At 34.0% G+C, this 13,913-nt stretch overlaps 1 protein-coding gene across 6 annotated transcripts in view; it reads left to right on the plus strand.

Annotated features, from left to right (window-relative positions):
* The window catches only part of LOC147075221 (uncharacterized), a 38,330-nt gene that overhangs the window by 6,694 nt on the left and 17,723 nt on the right, over window positions 1-13,913 (plus strand). For 2 of the 6 annotated variants that reach the window (XM_085942811.1, XM_085942809.1), the window contains exons 6-13: window positions 192-257; window positions 4,825-4,967; window positions 5,720-5,881; window positions 6,053-6,178; window positions 6,308-6,475; window positions 7,491-7,607; window positions 11,815-11,916; window positions 13,572-13,690. In XM_085942811.1, coding sequence (XP_085798937.1) covers window positions 192-257; window positions 4,825-4,967; window positions 5,720-5,881; window positions 6,053-6,178; window positions 6,308-6,475; window positions 7,491-7,607; window positions 11,815-11,916; window positions 13,572-13,690 — 1,003 coding nt within the window. Of the gene's footprint in view, window positions 1-191; window positions 258-4,824; window positions 4,968-5,719; window positions 5,882-6,052; window positions 6,179-6,307; window positions 6,476-7,490; window positions 7,614-11,814; window positions 11,917-13,571; window positions 13,691-13,913 lie in introns of all 6 variants that reach the window. The other 4 variants (XM_085942808.1, XM_085942810.1, XM_085942813.1 and 1 more) reach the window with 3 other exon arrangements.

Below are 13,913 nucleotides of genomic sequence, written 5' to 3' on the forward strand. Positions count from 1 at the left end.
GGAATATCCGGGAAATAGATTTTCTCATTTAGCTTGGTAAATCGAGAGTCAGCTGTACATCTATAACAATTGATTTGTATGTAAAAAAAAATGGAGAGATTGTTTTAAAATGAAATTATTGCTGTAACGATAGAAAGAGAGAGATGGGCGAATGTGGTTATTGATTTTGTGTTACTGTTTTTTCTGTTAAGGTTTCCCGAAGAGAAGTTATGAACCGTCGCCTGATGGGAATAATAAATTTAATCTCATTTGGACAGGTAGCGTGCCTCGACATTGAAATTAATTTTATTCATCATCTCGCTCTAAAACAAACATCACGTATTTCGTTCTCTTCAGTTTTTCACCATTGTTATGATTGTGAATGGCTTCAGTTGGTGTCAAACTACTTCCACGGTGAGAGTTATAACTCATGAGACATTGGCAATTGAGACAAAAATATTGATAGTACCTACACCTGGTTAAAAAAAATGTTGACAGTTCATTGTTCGTCATTTGTTTTTCTTTTTTATATTATTCGTTTATCTGACTTCGATATACTCTTGCTTTAAAAATAAACTTTCGTTGTTTGAGTGAATATAATGTGAATGAATAGAACTTAAACAATTTTGTCAAAAAAGAATTACAAGTAGTTCTCTGATAGATACAGTGTAATCCCGATTTTTCGTGTTCGGAATTCACATTTTTCCGCAATTTGCATGTAGTTTCTGCAGTCCCGTTTCATTCAATTCAATGCGTGGCAATCATTGATTAATGAATTCCAGACACTTGTGTGCATTTCTATTTATCGACATGTCTGCAATTCCCAAAACCAAGGTTACACAACGCGATTCTTTTTTTTTAAACCCCTAAATACTGTCTCAGCAAAAAAAACATTGCCAGGAACATTCTCGAACACATTAAGATTTTCAAACCAAATTATTCGGTGCCACACAGCATCAGTGGCCCAACGGTCTACAAAGCTTTAATCTGGCCCTACTTATGTCTTATGAGAGACTATTAAATTCCACTGAAGGACTAATATTTTAGCTCTCCGAGAATCATAATTTTGGTGAAAAACACTTCTCATTTAGCATCTTCAGTCGATAGTAATAATATAATACATAATTACTGATAATTATGAATCATTTATTTTAAATTGTATTTATTTATTTATTACATATTAGTTTGCTTTTTAGTTACACATAACAATTAATTGATTCCAAAATCATATTATAATTGTTTCTTTTATATTATTTTTATTCACATATTGGCTGTAATCATTATTTAGAAAATTATTTATTTACGTAGAAATGTCACTTACATACTACTGTTTCTTCCAGTACCAATATTCATTCATATGCCACTTATAATGACCCACTATTTTGCTATTCCGGTTGCCTACATTGTCTATGATGTAATGCCTAGTTTAGGAAAACATAATTTTATTTTGTAAAGGTGGAAGCATTGATTCAAGAACACGTATTAGTGATATAGAGCAGTGCTCCGCAACCTTTTCTCATCCACGGCACACCAATGGTCTTCCCAGAATTACACAGCACACCACAAGTAAAAAAAAATATACATCAAAATTACATTAATTTATGTTTTTTTTTATTTGATGAATAATTAAATATACACAACATACGAGGAAGAACAAAATGTACATATTTCCCAATATAATATTATGTATTTACTTATTTAATCAATATAACGTAGTTATTATACAATAATAACTAATTACTGTTATATCTGAGACAGAACAAGTTTTGTATTTGGCTTGATATTTAAAAAGCGACACCAAGTTCTTGGTCAAGACACTTCAAGCACGACTGCTTATCATTTTTAATTTTAACTTGGATTGAAAATTTTGCTCACATACATATATATGTCGTAGAAAATGGGAGCAGAACTGCGATGGCCTTGTCGGAAATCGGATGATATTCTTTATTTACTGAAATCCTGAAAACATCCAATGGAATATCAGCGAATTTCAGTTTTAGCGTCCCGTCGTTCCTCAATTCAACAAATTCCTTTCGAATTTGTGGAGAAAGTGCTTCTATACAATTTCCGGCATTGGTTGCAAAAGGATTTCGAATCAAATCGTATTGATTGTATGAAAGCAATGATGAAATTTCTTTTGCAGCAAAGTTAAATGTTTTTGAGCCAGATCCAAAATTAATTGCTTGTTTTCAATCGTAGTCTGGTAGGTCCTTTGTTACATTTGTAGAGATCCTTGTCTTAACTCCTGCCGAAGTTCGAGTTTATTTTTGAATCCTTCTAATTTATAGGAGCATGTCAGTATATTTTCTTTCCGATCTTGCATTTTTTTATTAAATTCATTCAGGTGCTCAAATATATTATCAGATATGTACCCAACTTTGGCTGTTCAGTAAGTATTGTATAATATACAAAATTATTGCGTTTTGTTTTGGATGCAATGCACCGCGGCACACATAGCATCGTTCGCGGCGCACCGGTAGCGGAGCACTGATATTGAGCCTAGATTTTGAAAATTTATTATATTAGTGGGCAGGCTACAAGCAGTTACATTATTTGTTTCTTCAAACTCAATCTTCATCGTAGAGTCATTTGAGTTTGTGAAGTTGTAAAATTACTCGATTCGGTACTTGTCAAGTAACCCAACGCATTTTAACTGCTGTAAAATACACATTATCTATTGATTCAATCATTCACACTAAGGTGTGATAATATGCAATAAAAATATCTGCAATCCGTCACTGAAATATCTCATTTGAAACCTAAAAACATACAAATACAATATAATTCAACCCATTCCATAAGTAGGTGTATTATTTACAAGCTACGACTTGGAGTAGAAACCAGTGACAGTAGTGCACACTAAACTTTGTCAGTCATACTTATTTGTTTTCATTGAACCAATAATACAAATTGCAAACCCTGCCTAAACTAAACTATATTAGTTTAGGTATGCTATGAGCGATCCGTCAAAAATACTGCACACTATTTGTTTTCGTTGAATTAAGAATACATATTACAGATAGTGTTAGAAAATTTATTAAGCCCTGCCTAACCAAACCATAAAAAATAAAAAATATTCTTTCCTACATAAAATATCTAAAATGATGTATGATTTAATGGCATAATTTTAGATATTTTTTTGATAGACGTATATTCTTTGACTATTATGTATGGTTGGTTTACGCAGGGTGTAATTGAATTTTAAAAACTAACAACACTATCTACATTAATTGTAGTCTTATTTCAATGAAAACAACTACGTATGACTGACCAAGTGGTTTAGTGTAACAGCCTACCTCCACCCTTCGCCACTGGTGCAAACTGTATCTCAAATTGATCAAATTTGCATGACTCATAATATTTTATTACAGCGTTCCCAGCAAGTCATTTTTGCCTATTTAACAAGTACCTTTGGTTTTATTAAAACGTGTGCCCAAGAACGAAACTACGATACACATAGACAATATTGAATATATTCTATCTACGTCTTAATCTTGTAATTTGTAATTTTTACTTGAATATGTATACAGATAAATAAATAAAATGTTGCGTTCTTAAAACTAATTTAATTTTATTGACTGATTATTCTGTTATATTTATACTTGAACCAATAGAAGGTGCAGGGGTAAATAAATTGTTGAATGTATTTTAAATATTGTATTTCAGTAATACTTCGGTATGTAACAATTTTACTGACATATTGTTATAACAGATATCGTCGGTGTTTTGTAAAAAGGGCGAATCAACCATTTCGGCGAAATCGAGATTTTAATGAAAATACAATATGTACCCCACTAGCTTTGTTGTGTAAAAACGGCGAATTTTTATCTCCACAGGAAAGTACTTAAAAAGGATAATCGACTAAAATTAAATTAATTAAAATTACGAAATAAAAAGCAAATGTGACATATTAGGCCTTTTAAAATATTATATAATAATATCTATTATAATGACAGTATTCTTTCTAAGCTTTATTATAAACTTGTTAGATATTTATAATCATCTACAGGTAAAAAACAAATAAATGTCAAAAGTTAAAAATCCTCCTGTAAAGTAGCATTTTGGTTAATTCGCCCTTTTTACAAAACACCGACGATATGTGCGGGCATCCATCAAAACCTATTATGTGCATTGACGGGTGGTGCTGGTGTAATAAATCAGAATTTGTAGTAGATTTTGTGTTTATGTCTGAACATTGTTTGTGTCATTATGATGCCTTCCCTCGTCATATAATAATGAAGATATAACATAGTACTTTTATGCCATAGAATAATGAAAAAGATTTTAAACCTTTTTGTTATGAAATTTCGAATATCTTATTTCTTCAGTACATGATAAATTAGTGGTTATTGCTCTATTTTGATTTATTTATTTGTTAACATGGGATGGGCGTTGATTTGTTAAATAAAATTTTGTAATAAAGTTTTTAATTGATAACATTTTTGATCTATATTAAATTTTGTCATTCACGTTCCACAATCATTATATATAATAATATTACAATCTCAATATCTTTTTTTACCATTCAATAGAGAAATATGATTTACAAAGACACATGATTATCTACATCTGTCTTAAAATTAGTGTTTCTAACCATACCATCACTTCCTTGAAGTTTTTGTCCGTACACATATGATACATGTGTAAACCTGGCCCCAAACGATGCATTGGTTCCTATGAACATTGATTGCTTTGAATTGTTGAATCCTGAAGGCAAAGTTTACCTTGTGTTTGTAATTCAACGCGTCTGTAACTTTAATTTGATTATATGTACGAGTAGATAACTGATTAAATGAACATTGAACATGTTTGTATTTCTCGGCTTATTTATTTTGTTTGATGCAGGTGACTTTGCGTACAACCGAGATGGTTCTGCCAAGAAGAATGACGTATCCTCGATTCAGCAGCAGCCTCTCGACAAGATGGAGACGGATGAGTTTTCTTCGGACAATGAGACCGAGAATGAACCTGTCCTGATGCCAATGAAGGTATGATACGGAAGCTGATTTTTCCTCTAAATTAAATTGATTGTTAGTCTAATCCTAGTAGATCCGGTTATTCTAACCCGATGTGTGAGTGCAGTGTTTTTAAACCTATTCGAGGCAGCGACTTCCCAATATTGTTAGACTAAAAAGTTAACAAATAATACATTTGCACTTATGTATTATAGTTTTTGAAAAAATTTCGTGACATGCTTGAACTATCCTCACGACAAACTGGTTGGTAAACACTGGGTTTGTGCACAGATATTGTATGTGCAATTTTTTTACGAGAAAAGCGAAATTGAAATATTCGAATCGTTGGAAAATCAATCTGAAATTGACATGTTTTTGCATTTGAATGAGACAATATCGTCATACAAAAGCAAATGGGCACTTTTTTGAGCGAAAAAAAATTATGTGGAGGTTATTTCTTAATATTTTGAAATGAAATTCAGAGCACACGTGGCTAATTACTTAAAAATGTAAAATATAAATAAATGTAAATAGCTTCAAATTACGTAAATTGATAGATCCGTACACCACAGGAGTCTAAAAGAAATGATAAATTTGGAGGTATTCCTCATTTGAAAACGGTAGTGCAATTAGCTGAACTGGAGGGAATTGTTAGTTCACAGTTTTAACATGTGGACAAGAAGTTCTTGTTCGACAATAGTTAAAGCAGATTCAAACATGTTGGAGAATAGAGTACAATGTTTGTAAACCTAGTTTAATTACGAAGTGAATTATTACATCGATAGGAATTATCTTCTGCGGAGATATGGGAGAGGGAAAGGCGCTTGAGGAAGTTCCGAGAAGAACTCCGGGCGGAGGAAACGAAGCTGGTGCTCTTGAAGAAACTCCGACAGTCCCAGCAGCAGGTCACTCAGCCGCCCGTCACTCACCAGCCTGGGGCCACTAAGGTTTGTACAATTATTTGATTGTCCTTGGTTATCAATGCAGTTGATAATGTGTGATCTTCATATTCATTTCGGAAGAAATCATTTGTTATCATGATGTAGTTTGTATTATTATTTCATACATCAAAACTATTACATATTGTGTATTATATATAATACATTTTTGCTTTTCAGGATGCTCCGGGATTGGGCGGAAAAGGCCTCCCTGTGAGTGTGACGGTGACTCCGACCTCGGCGCCCAATCCTCCCCCCGCGCACTGCCACAGACCACCGCCCACTCCACCTAATCATCACTCCAAGGTATTGCCCCTCAACCCCTCTGTTTGTTGTCTCTACAGAAACATTATCTTCCAAGTATGATTAAACAGATAGACACTGATTCATTAGAACTTTTTTAGAACGTCTTCTATTCCCTTTTCAATTTTTCAGCAAAACAACAATTCGATGAATGAAAGGGAACGGGAGAGGGACAGAGACAGAGAGAGATCTGGTCTTCAGCGAGTACTGGGAGGCCTTCCTTCCGTCGGCAACTCTCGCTCGGCCAGTCTTCCCGGAGGCGCGACCCTCACTCCTGGAGGATATACTCACAAGCATCAGGTAAGTTGCTTTTCATTTTCGTTCTTTTAAAGAATCTTTCGTTGGACTCCGATCTTCATTTGGGGATATTTAAATACTAAGACAGCAACATTGTCTGCCATTTTGATTTGGCTGCGTTATAAGTACATTAATTAACGGATCTAACAATGTAATATTAAAAAAACACAATTATGTATGGCAACTGTTCCTAATGAGATCTTAAAATTAATTAGGAAAGATTTAAACATGCAAAAATATAGATTCGTGTTCTTTTCAGAAAGTATTGATTGATGATATACATATTACTTAAGAAAAGATAAAAATTTTAATCTTAGAGTCTTGCTTTGTTGGTCGCATGCGATCCCTATACCGGAGCTTCCTAAATTGGTGAGCCACAAACGGTTAAGAAGTGTGCCGCAAGATAGTGTTGCGTACCTACAATACAATCAAATTGTAAATACCCAACGTTGTGTGATTCGTTGCATTTGGCATAACTACATTGAGCTTAACCTTTTTTATGCCTCATGATATTACCATGGCAGTATCTGACAGGCTGCACATTTTTAATTTTAATGACACATGTTAAATGTAGAGCAAAGCTCTTACTACTATTATTATACAGTATTTCATTATTATCCAAACAGATGTCATGTGTGCTTAATTTTTTAAATCATGCAAATCAATCGACAATGGCTAGTAATTTGAGTTTAAAGTCGGACGAGATAGCTCGCGAAATTTGTATGTGCGGCTCGTAGACCGAGAAAACACGAAGGCATAGAACCGGTTAAAAACGAGCGCATTACCGCAAGTATCTCGTTGAAAGAATTGATTGCTTATAATAATTATTTTTAATGATGTCGCAATAAAGAAAATCTGCTGATTTAAAAGCATGTTTATTCTTTAATTCTAAAATAAATTTATTACGTGCCGTGACGCACAAGGGATGCACTGGCCTAAATGGTAGCTATGACACACTTTCTGTCCCCAACTCAGTTCACTGTGAACACGATCTGAGTCGTATGTTTTAATGTCACAGAATTCTCAGGGTTCGGGAATGGGCAGTCGAAGTGGTGACCTTCCTTCTCCGACTGTCTCCATCACTCCTTCGGTAACCATCACCCCCACGACGGTACCGCCTAGTCATGTCAACAAGGTAAAGGCAAGATATATTCATATTTTTTACATTATTCATAATCTACTTATAAGTGCTATCATTTTTTTTTATTATTCATAATAACAGATGACTTATTCTTAGTCTCGTTAATTTTTACACAAAAAATTGCATCTACGCTGATTGGCGATTGATATGTCTACTTATTTTTATTATACCAATACGGGCGGTATATATAATTTCCGGCCTAATAGTTATGTAGAGGAAGGACAGATTTTTCTGGCATTGTGGCAACGACGGAATCACTTCAAAGCAGTGTTAGTGTCATTCGAAAGTAACGAACTAACACTAATGAGTCACCTGCACTGCCACAAGAATCTGATACCATTATAAATACCTCTGGTTGAATCGTAAATACGTGTTCTTGCAATGGTGTATTATTTCATAATGTTTTATGAAGTTTCAGGTGATTTTTAATCTACTGGTCATATTTCACGCATTGATTTCTTATCTTCTTACAAGGCATCTTTAAAAAAAGTCTCGCTGTATTGATTTGGGAGATATGTACTAAAGGCCAATGTTTATCTTTGAATTCTATTAACTTTTTATTGTGTCATTCATTGTTCATGTCGCGTTTGCAGTGGGGTAGTGGAGCGAATGCCTGCTTGTAAATCAATGTTGTTCACAACCCCATGTTATTTTATCAACTGTATTAGGATCTAGAGCAGTGCTACTCAAACTCATGGGTCGCGAGCCCCTGGGGGGCCACAGGGCTTCTGCGTGGGGCTGCGAAATGTTTCAGTAGAACTGCAAGTATTTATTTATGAATATTTTTTACAATTATGTTAGTATATAATATTTAAATTTGTCAAATATGAACACACTATTATGCAAACTTTTTAATAAAATATTTATATTGACCGAAAATAATATGTACTATCAGAGGGGTGGGGTCTCAATAAGGTCGATCGCTAAAAATATTTAATATTTATTCACAATTTCATATGGATATGTTCAAACTTGAATAGGAAATAATAACGCTGTAAAATGATATATACATTAAATCAAGAGCTTCGGAAGATAAATTTTGGAAATATTTACCAGTAGATAAGTATTCAAGTCTATTAAGATGTGCTGAAAATTTGCGAATCAGCGTTTTCGTAAATTAAAATTTTAAGATCGAAGTACAGAAAAACGTTAACCGACGAACATTTGTAATCATGTTTTAGGAATGGTTTGAGTAATTACACACCCAATTATAGAAAAGTTGTAGACACCTTACAATGTAGGATAAGTAATTCAAGCTCTGTGGCTTCCGGAAGCTCAAAATAAAATTTATGTATTCATAATAAAATAACTACAGTTATGTAAATAAAAAATTTCTATGAAGGTACAACGCTTAATTTAATTTTCATCGTACGATTTTGGTTATAAATATATCTATACTATAGAAAAAGTAGATCGCGGAGATATTTTTCTCCTCCAAGGTAGATCTTAACTAAAAATTAGTTGACACTTCTGTACCATCAAAAGATAAATTGAATGCGTGGGAGACAATATTAAAAGTCAATTAACATATCGGATTAAACAGAGCAGGTTCTTTTCAATTCAGCTCCATGAATCTACTGATATTACAAATTGCGCACACTTAATAGTTTTTGTTAGATATCAGTATGACTCGCAACTTTATGACGATTTGCTTTTGTCGGAAAATTTTTCAGCGAAGGGGAGCCGGGAATTATTTTTTTTCAGATTTTGGGGACCACGCTATAAAAAAGTTTGGGAAGCACCAATCTAGAGCATTGACTGAATGAGTCATATGAATTGATAAAAAAGTAAATGCTAACTTAATTAATATTTCAGTGTAGCTTATTGTACCAGAAGTTTGCAAACTTTTACCACAAAATATGGCGTCCTCTGCTACCTTTCGACTCGTTTCACACGGGACACCCGTGGCAAGCCGCCGGCGTGGCGAGATTCTGCATTTACATATAAATGAACACGACACTCGTGTGTCCCCATATCAACGCCCCCGTACAGTTATGTGTAAATGCGGCCGCTCGCCATAGGTGTCCCGTGTGAAACGGGTCTTACTGTTTATCTTGTCTTCTCGTAATGTGGCCGAGGTACTGTAGTTTATTATTGATGCTTGCAAAATTTCAAGATTCTTTCCCATTCGATTGAGAATGTGAACATTATTTGCCACCCGGTCAGTGTATTCAATCCTGTGAGTGTACTTTGTAGTGACATATTACCTAGGGTTGCAATGTTATGTGTAAACGTCAATGTGACTATAAGATTGAACTTTGATATACCAACAGTCCAAATTATTGCTCGAGCATCGATGAATAAATTCTAAAATTATTTTGTTGGTTTATTGCAAGCAGCAATCGGAGGGTATTTCGACACAGGCGGCCGTTAGCATTTCCCCCGCCCATTGTGCGGACCAGGTGAGACAACATTACAATCGGAATGCGTGCCCGTTCTAGTCCACAACGTCGTTAGCTATTGTGTCTTGCCTTTTATGAGTACACTTTCAAATAGTCATTGAAAGTATTGTAAACTAAATTATTTATATTGGGTAGTTAAACATTAGAAAAATTATACAGATTTGTAAAGTTTTGATAGTATTCCGTGAATGTTAGATGTTTTAACTATATCTTATATTGTAATTCTATACATACTGTACACAGTTCCATAGATATTACTATATTATTATCCATTAAATTACCAGGTAGATATGTAATTAAATTTTTAGTTTATTGGTAGATGTATTGGTCTAGTATATTTTTATTTTTACAAATCTTCGAAAACTAAAATGGTTTCTGAAAGTTATTTGATCTGTTTATATTAATGACATTAAAGGTTGAAATACATTATGATGCATGTTGCGTACTGTCACGGTGACAAATTTAGTCTATGGTTTCATCGTTCTGCAGAATATTTTGAACGATCACCATCTCTATAAACTCAATGGTGGAGAGTGCCAACCTTAATGTATTAGTATTTTGAATTATTATTCATGCTAATTTCAATTTTAATAGTTTCTATGTGTGCGTCTGTTAAAATTACTTGCGATATTGCATCCATAGATAATATTTTGAACAGAACCCAACCTGCAGACAATAGATAATAGACAAAATTCTTATAGAAAATATATTGATAAAAACAAAAAACACTCGATTTTGACATTAGTCGAAAATGTGTAGGCATGTAGAAAATGATAAAAAAGTTCATTGAGTCATGCGGGTATCGATGCAGTGCGGTACAATGTGAGGTGACCTCATTGTTGTTCTGATGATTTTGGCAGATTTTGCTGTTTGATGATAATGTTCATTCAAAGGTTCAAAATGTACTACGGGATGGGAGCATCAGTCTGATAACATTTTTAAGACCAAGAAAAATGACATTACATATATTTTTCCCGTAGCGGCAGCTTACTGTGACATCACATGACAGTATGCAACGTGCATCATAATATATTTGAACCTTAATAGATTTGTAATTCTAAAAACAAATCACTCACTTGTTGTTATTTATTAAGAAAAATCTATTGTGAAAGAAATCAATCTAAATATATGACTTTCACGACTACCTATATTAATTGTGAAAAGCTCATTTTAAATCTATGTATAGCATGTGAAATTCAAAGTAAACTGTAATATGTATGTAGAGATACATTCATTAAGTATTTATATTTAGAGTATTATTATTTTGTTTCTGTTTGTCTTACATAATAATAATATTGATTAGAGAACAAAGTATCAGGGTCTAGGACGATTTGGCACCGGACAACTGGCCGCCACGGAATTCGAAAATAAATAGACGTTAGGTACTTATAGGTACTTTAAAAAAAAATATTCAATATTATTATTTATACTTCAATGATTATATTATGATTTAATAGTTGGTAAGAATGTAAATATGCAGACGTAAACAATGATTTAATCGTGCACATGTTTAAGTTCCAACGAAAAAAGAGTTTTTTTATTTTATATAAAGCCTTAGGCATGGTAATTCTCAATCCGCGATAAAGAATACATTATGTTGAGAGCAACATGAATTCAAACTACTAAGTAGTAGATAGAAACTGATTAAAATACCTCGTCTACACGTGTCTACGACAGTGCGGCGTCCAATTGTCCGGAGGCCAATCGTCCCATTCGCAAGTATCACTATGTAGTTATATGCATGCTGTTATCTGTTGCTTCCCTTCATTCAAATTAATGTTTGTTGTTTTTCCTTTCAGAATAATTCATCTCGCAGAGAAGATGAAGGGCAGAGCCCCGCTCAGAGGCAGGCCGCCGCCAAGTTGGCTCTGCGAAAACAGCTCGAAAAGACACTCCTGCAGGTCAGTTATATCCTTCCTCTAATTTTACTTTCTCATATTCAATCACGTGTCCGGAAACTTGAACGTATGCAGTTCGCCGTAATACAATTCACCGTGAAATCTTGTATCGGAAATATTGCACCCTCGCAACTAAATAAACACAAGTCCAAATTTACGTGTTTTGAGTTAATTACTACGTTTCATTGTCTATCGTTCATAGTATATGTATCGAAAATTTCATATCTCTAAGCGATAGCGCCCATAGAATAGGACGTGCGGGGTGCGCGCTCATTTTTGCAGTTTGGGCGGTGAATCACGAGGAATACAATAGAGTGTACTCAGCGTATGACGACCATAACGCCATGCGCGCCTTATATTTCAACGCACACAGAATCGAGCGCGGCGTCCTTTGACGTAATAGCACGACAATAAAACGAAAATACCATGCGAAAGGGGCGCGAGGGTCACTAATTTACTCGGCGGCAGGAGCGTCGTCAAACAGGCGAGCGCTTTTTCTGCATACACATATTTTAATTTATTCTACACCGTGCGCTTACATCGCTTATTGTTATTACAAATAATAACTTACTATGCTAGCACAATGACATCATTGTGAAAATGTATTTAGAGCGGACAAATAAATTACTAAATTTTATAGCTTTGCATAGAAACACGAAACGAAAGGTGATCAGCGCCGCTTTTTACATAGGTGAGAGGTAATGCGCGGCAAGAGGCGTGTGATTATGGTTATGTATATATGCTTCTCATGCCGACTGCGCCCGCTCGTCCGCTTTGGTAGGCTTTATGCCTAAGTCATCAAATTCAAGTCAAAACTTCATTCAATATCTAAACATTTCAAAAACACAGTACAAAAATGTGAAAAATAATAACTTCAAAGCTGATTTTCACTGTTTGACGTTTTTTGGATTGTGGCAGTTTAGTTGCGAGGGTGCGATATATGGCTGTATATTAAAGACCGTCCAACCTCTTAGGGTCGTATAGTACTGACATAAAACTCATGTCTAAATAAAACATGGTTCTTGTCTTTATACTTTATAGGAAACCAGCAGCAGACAAATTTTGAAAATATCCGATATTCTGGATTATTTGTTAGGTTAGGTTTTCATTCTTGAATTCATGAATTTGGCCAAAATCAACTATGAAAATTGAATTAATGTTCATATTGAATCTAATAAAATTGGAGACCGTATAGTGTACGGTCATCTCTTTCACGTCACGGTGAAATGTTTTACGTATAATTTACATGTAACCATTCAATCAATGTTTTATTTCACTTCTTGGGTCTTTCATGTCTACAGATTGTGGAAGCAACCTGTAAATATCAATTGTTTTTATGGTAGTGTTTCTGTTTGATGAATTTGCTTCTCATATCGATAAAAAATTCCATTTGAGTGAGACCGAGTTCAAATAAATGAAAATGTAAGTATTATTATTTGTATAAACTATGGTATGTGGTAAATGTTTTAACTTATTATATTTTGTTTTTATTTCATGTTAAATTAAATATTGGAATTAAATTGTTGAATTGAATAACTGTAATATAAAATCGATAGGTGTTTGACCATTGATTAACTCTTGACGTATTGTAGATGGATAAGATTCTTAAAACTTCTTCTTACATTCTCACATTTTATATTGTAACTTTTGTTTTGAAGATCCCGCCCCCTAAGCCCCCACCGCCAGAGATGAACTTCATCCCCAACCCGAGCAATACGGACTTTGTCTACTTGGTAGGCTTGGAGCATGTAGTCGACTTCATCACCATCAAAGACAAGTGAGTATATTGCCACATGATACACCATTTTACCAATCTCAATATGGATTTCAATTATAATTACATATTATTCACGTTCAGACAAGTTCACATATTCCAGCAGAACATTTGTGCAGATATTTATAATTCAATGAACAATCACAAATATTTTATTCGTATCGGCATGTCGAAATAAAAATGATGTATATAAACAATTCGCCATGTTTTAATTTCAACCCGCAGG

The sequence above is a fragment of the Rhyacophila brunnea genome, unplaced genomic scaffold, assembly GCF_057557595.1.
Source record: "Rhyacophila brunnea isolate RB1 unplaced genomic scaffold, BYU_Rbru_1.0 scaffold_15, whole genome shotgun sequence".
NCBI classification, from domain to species: Eukaryota; Metazoa; Arthropoda; class Insecta; order Trichoptera; family Rhyacophilidae; genus Rhyacophila; species Rhyacophila brunnea.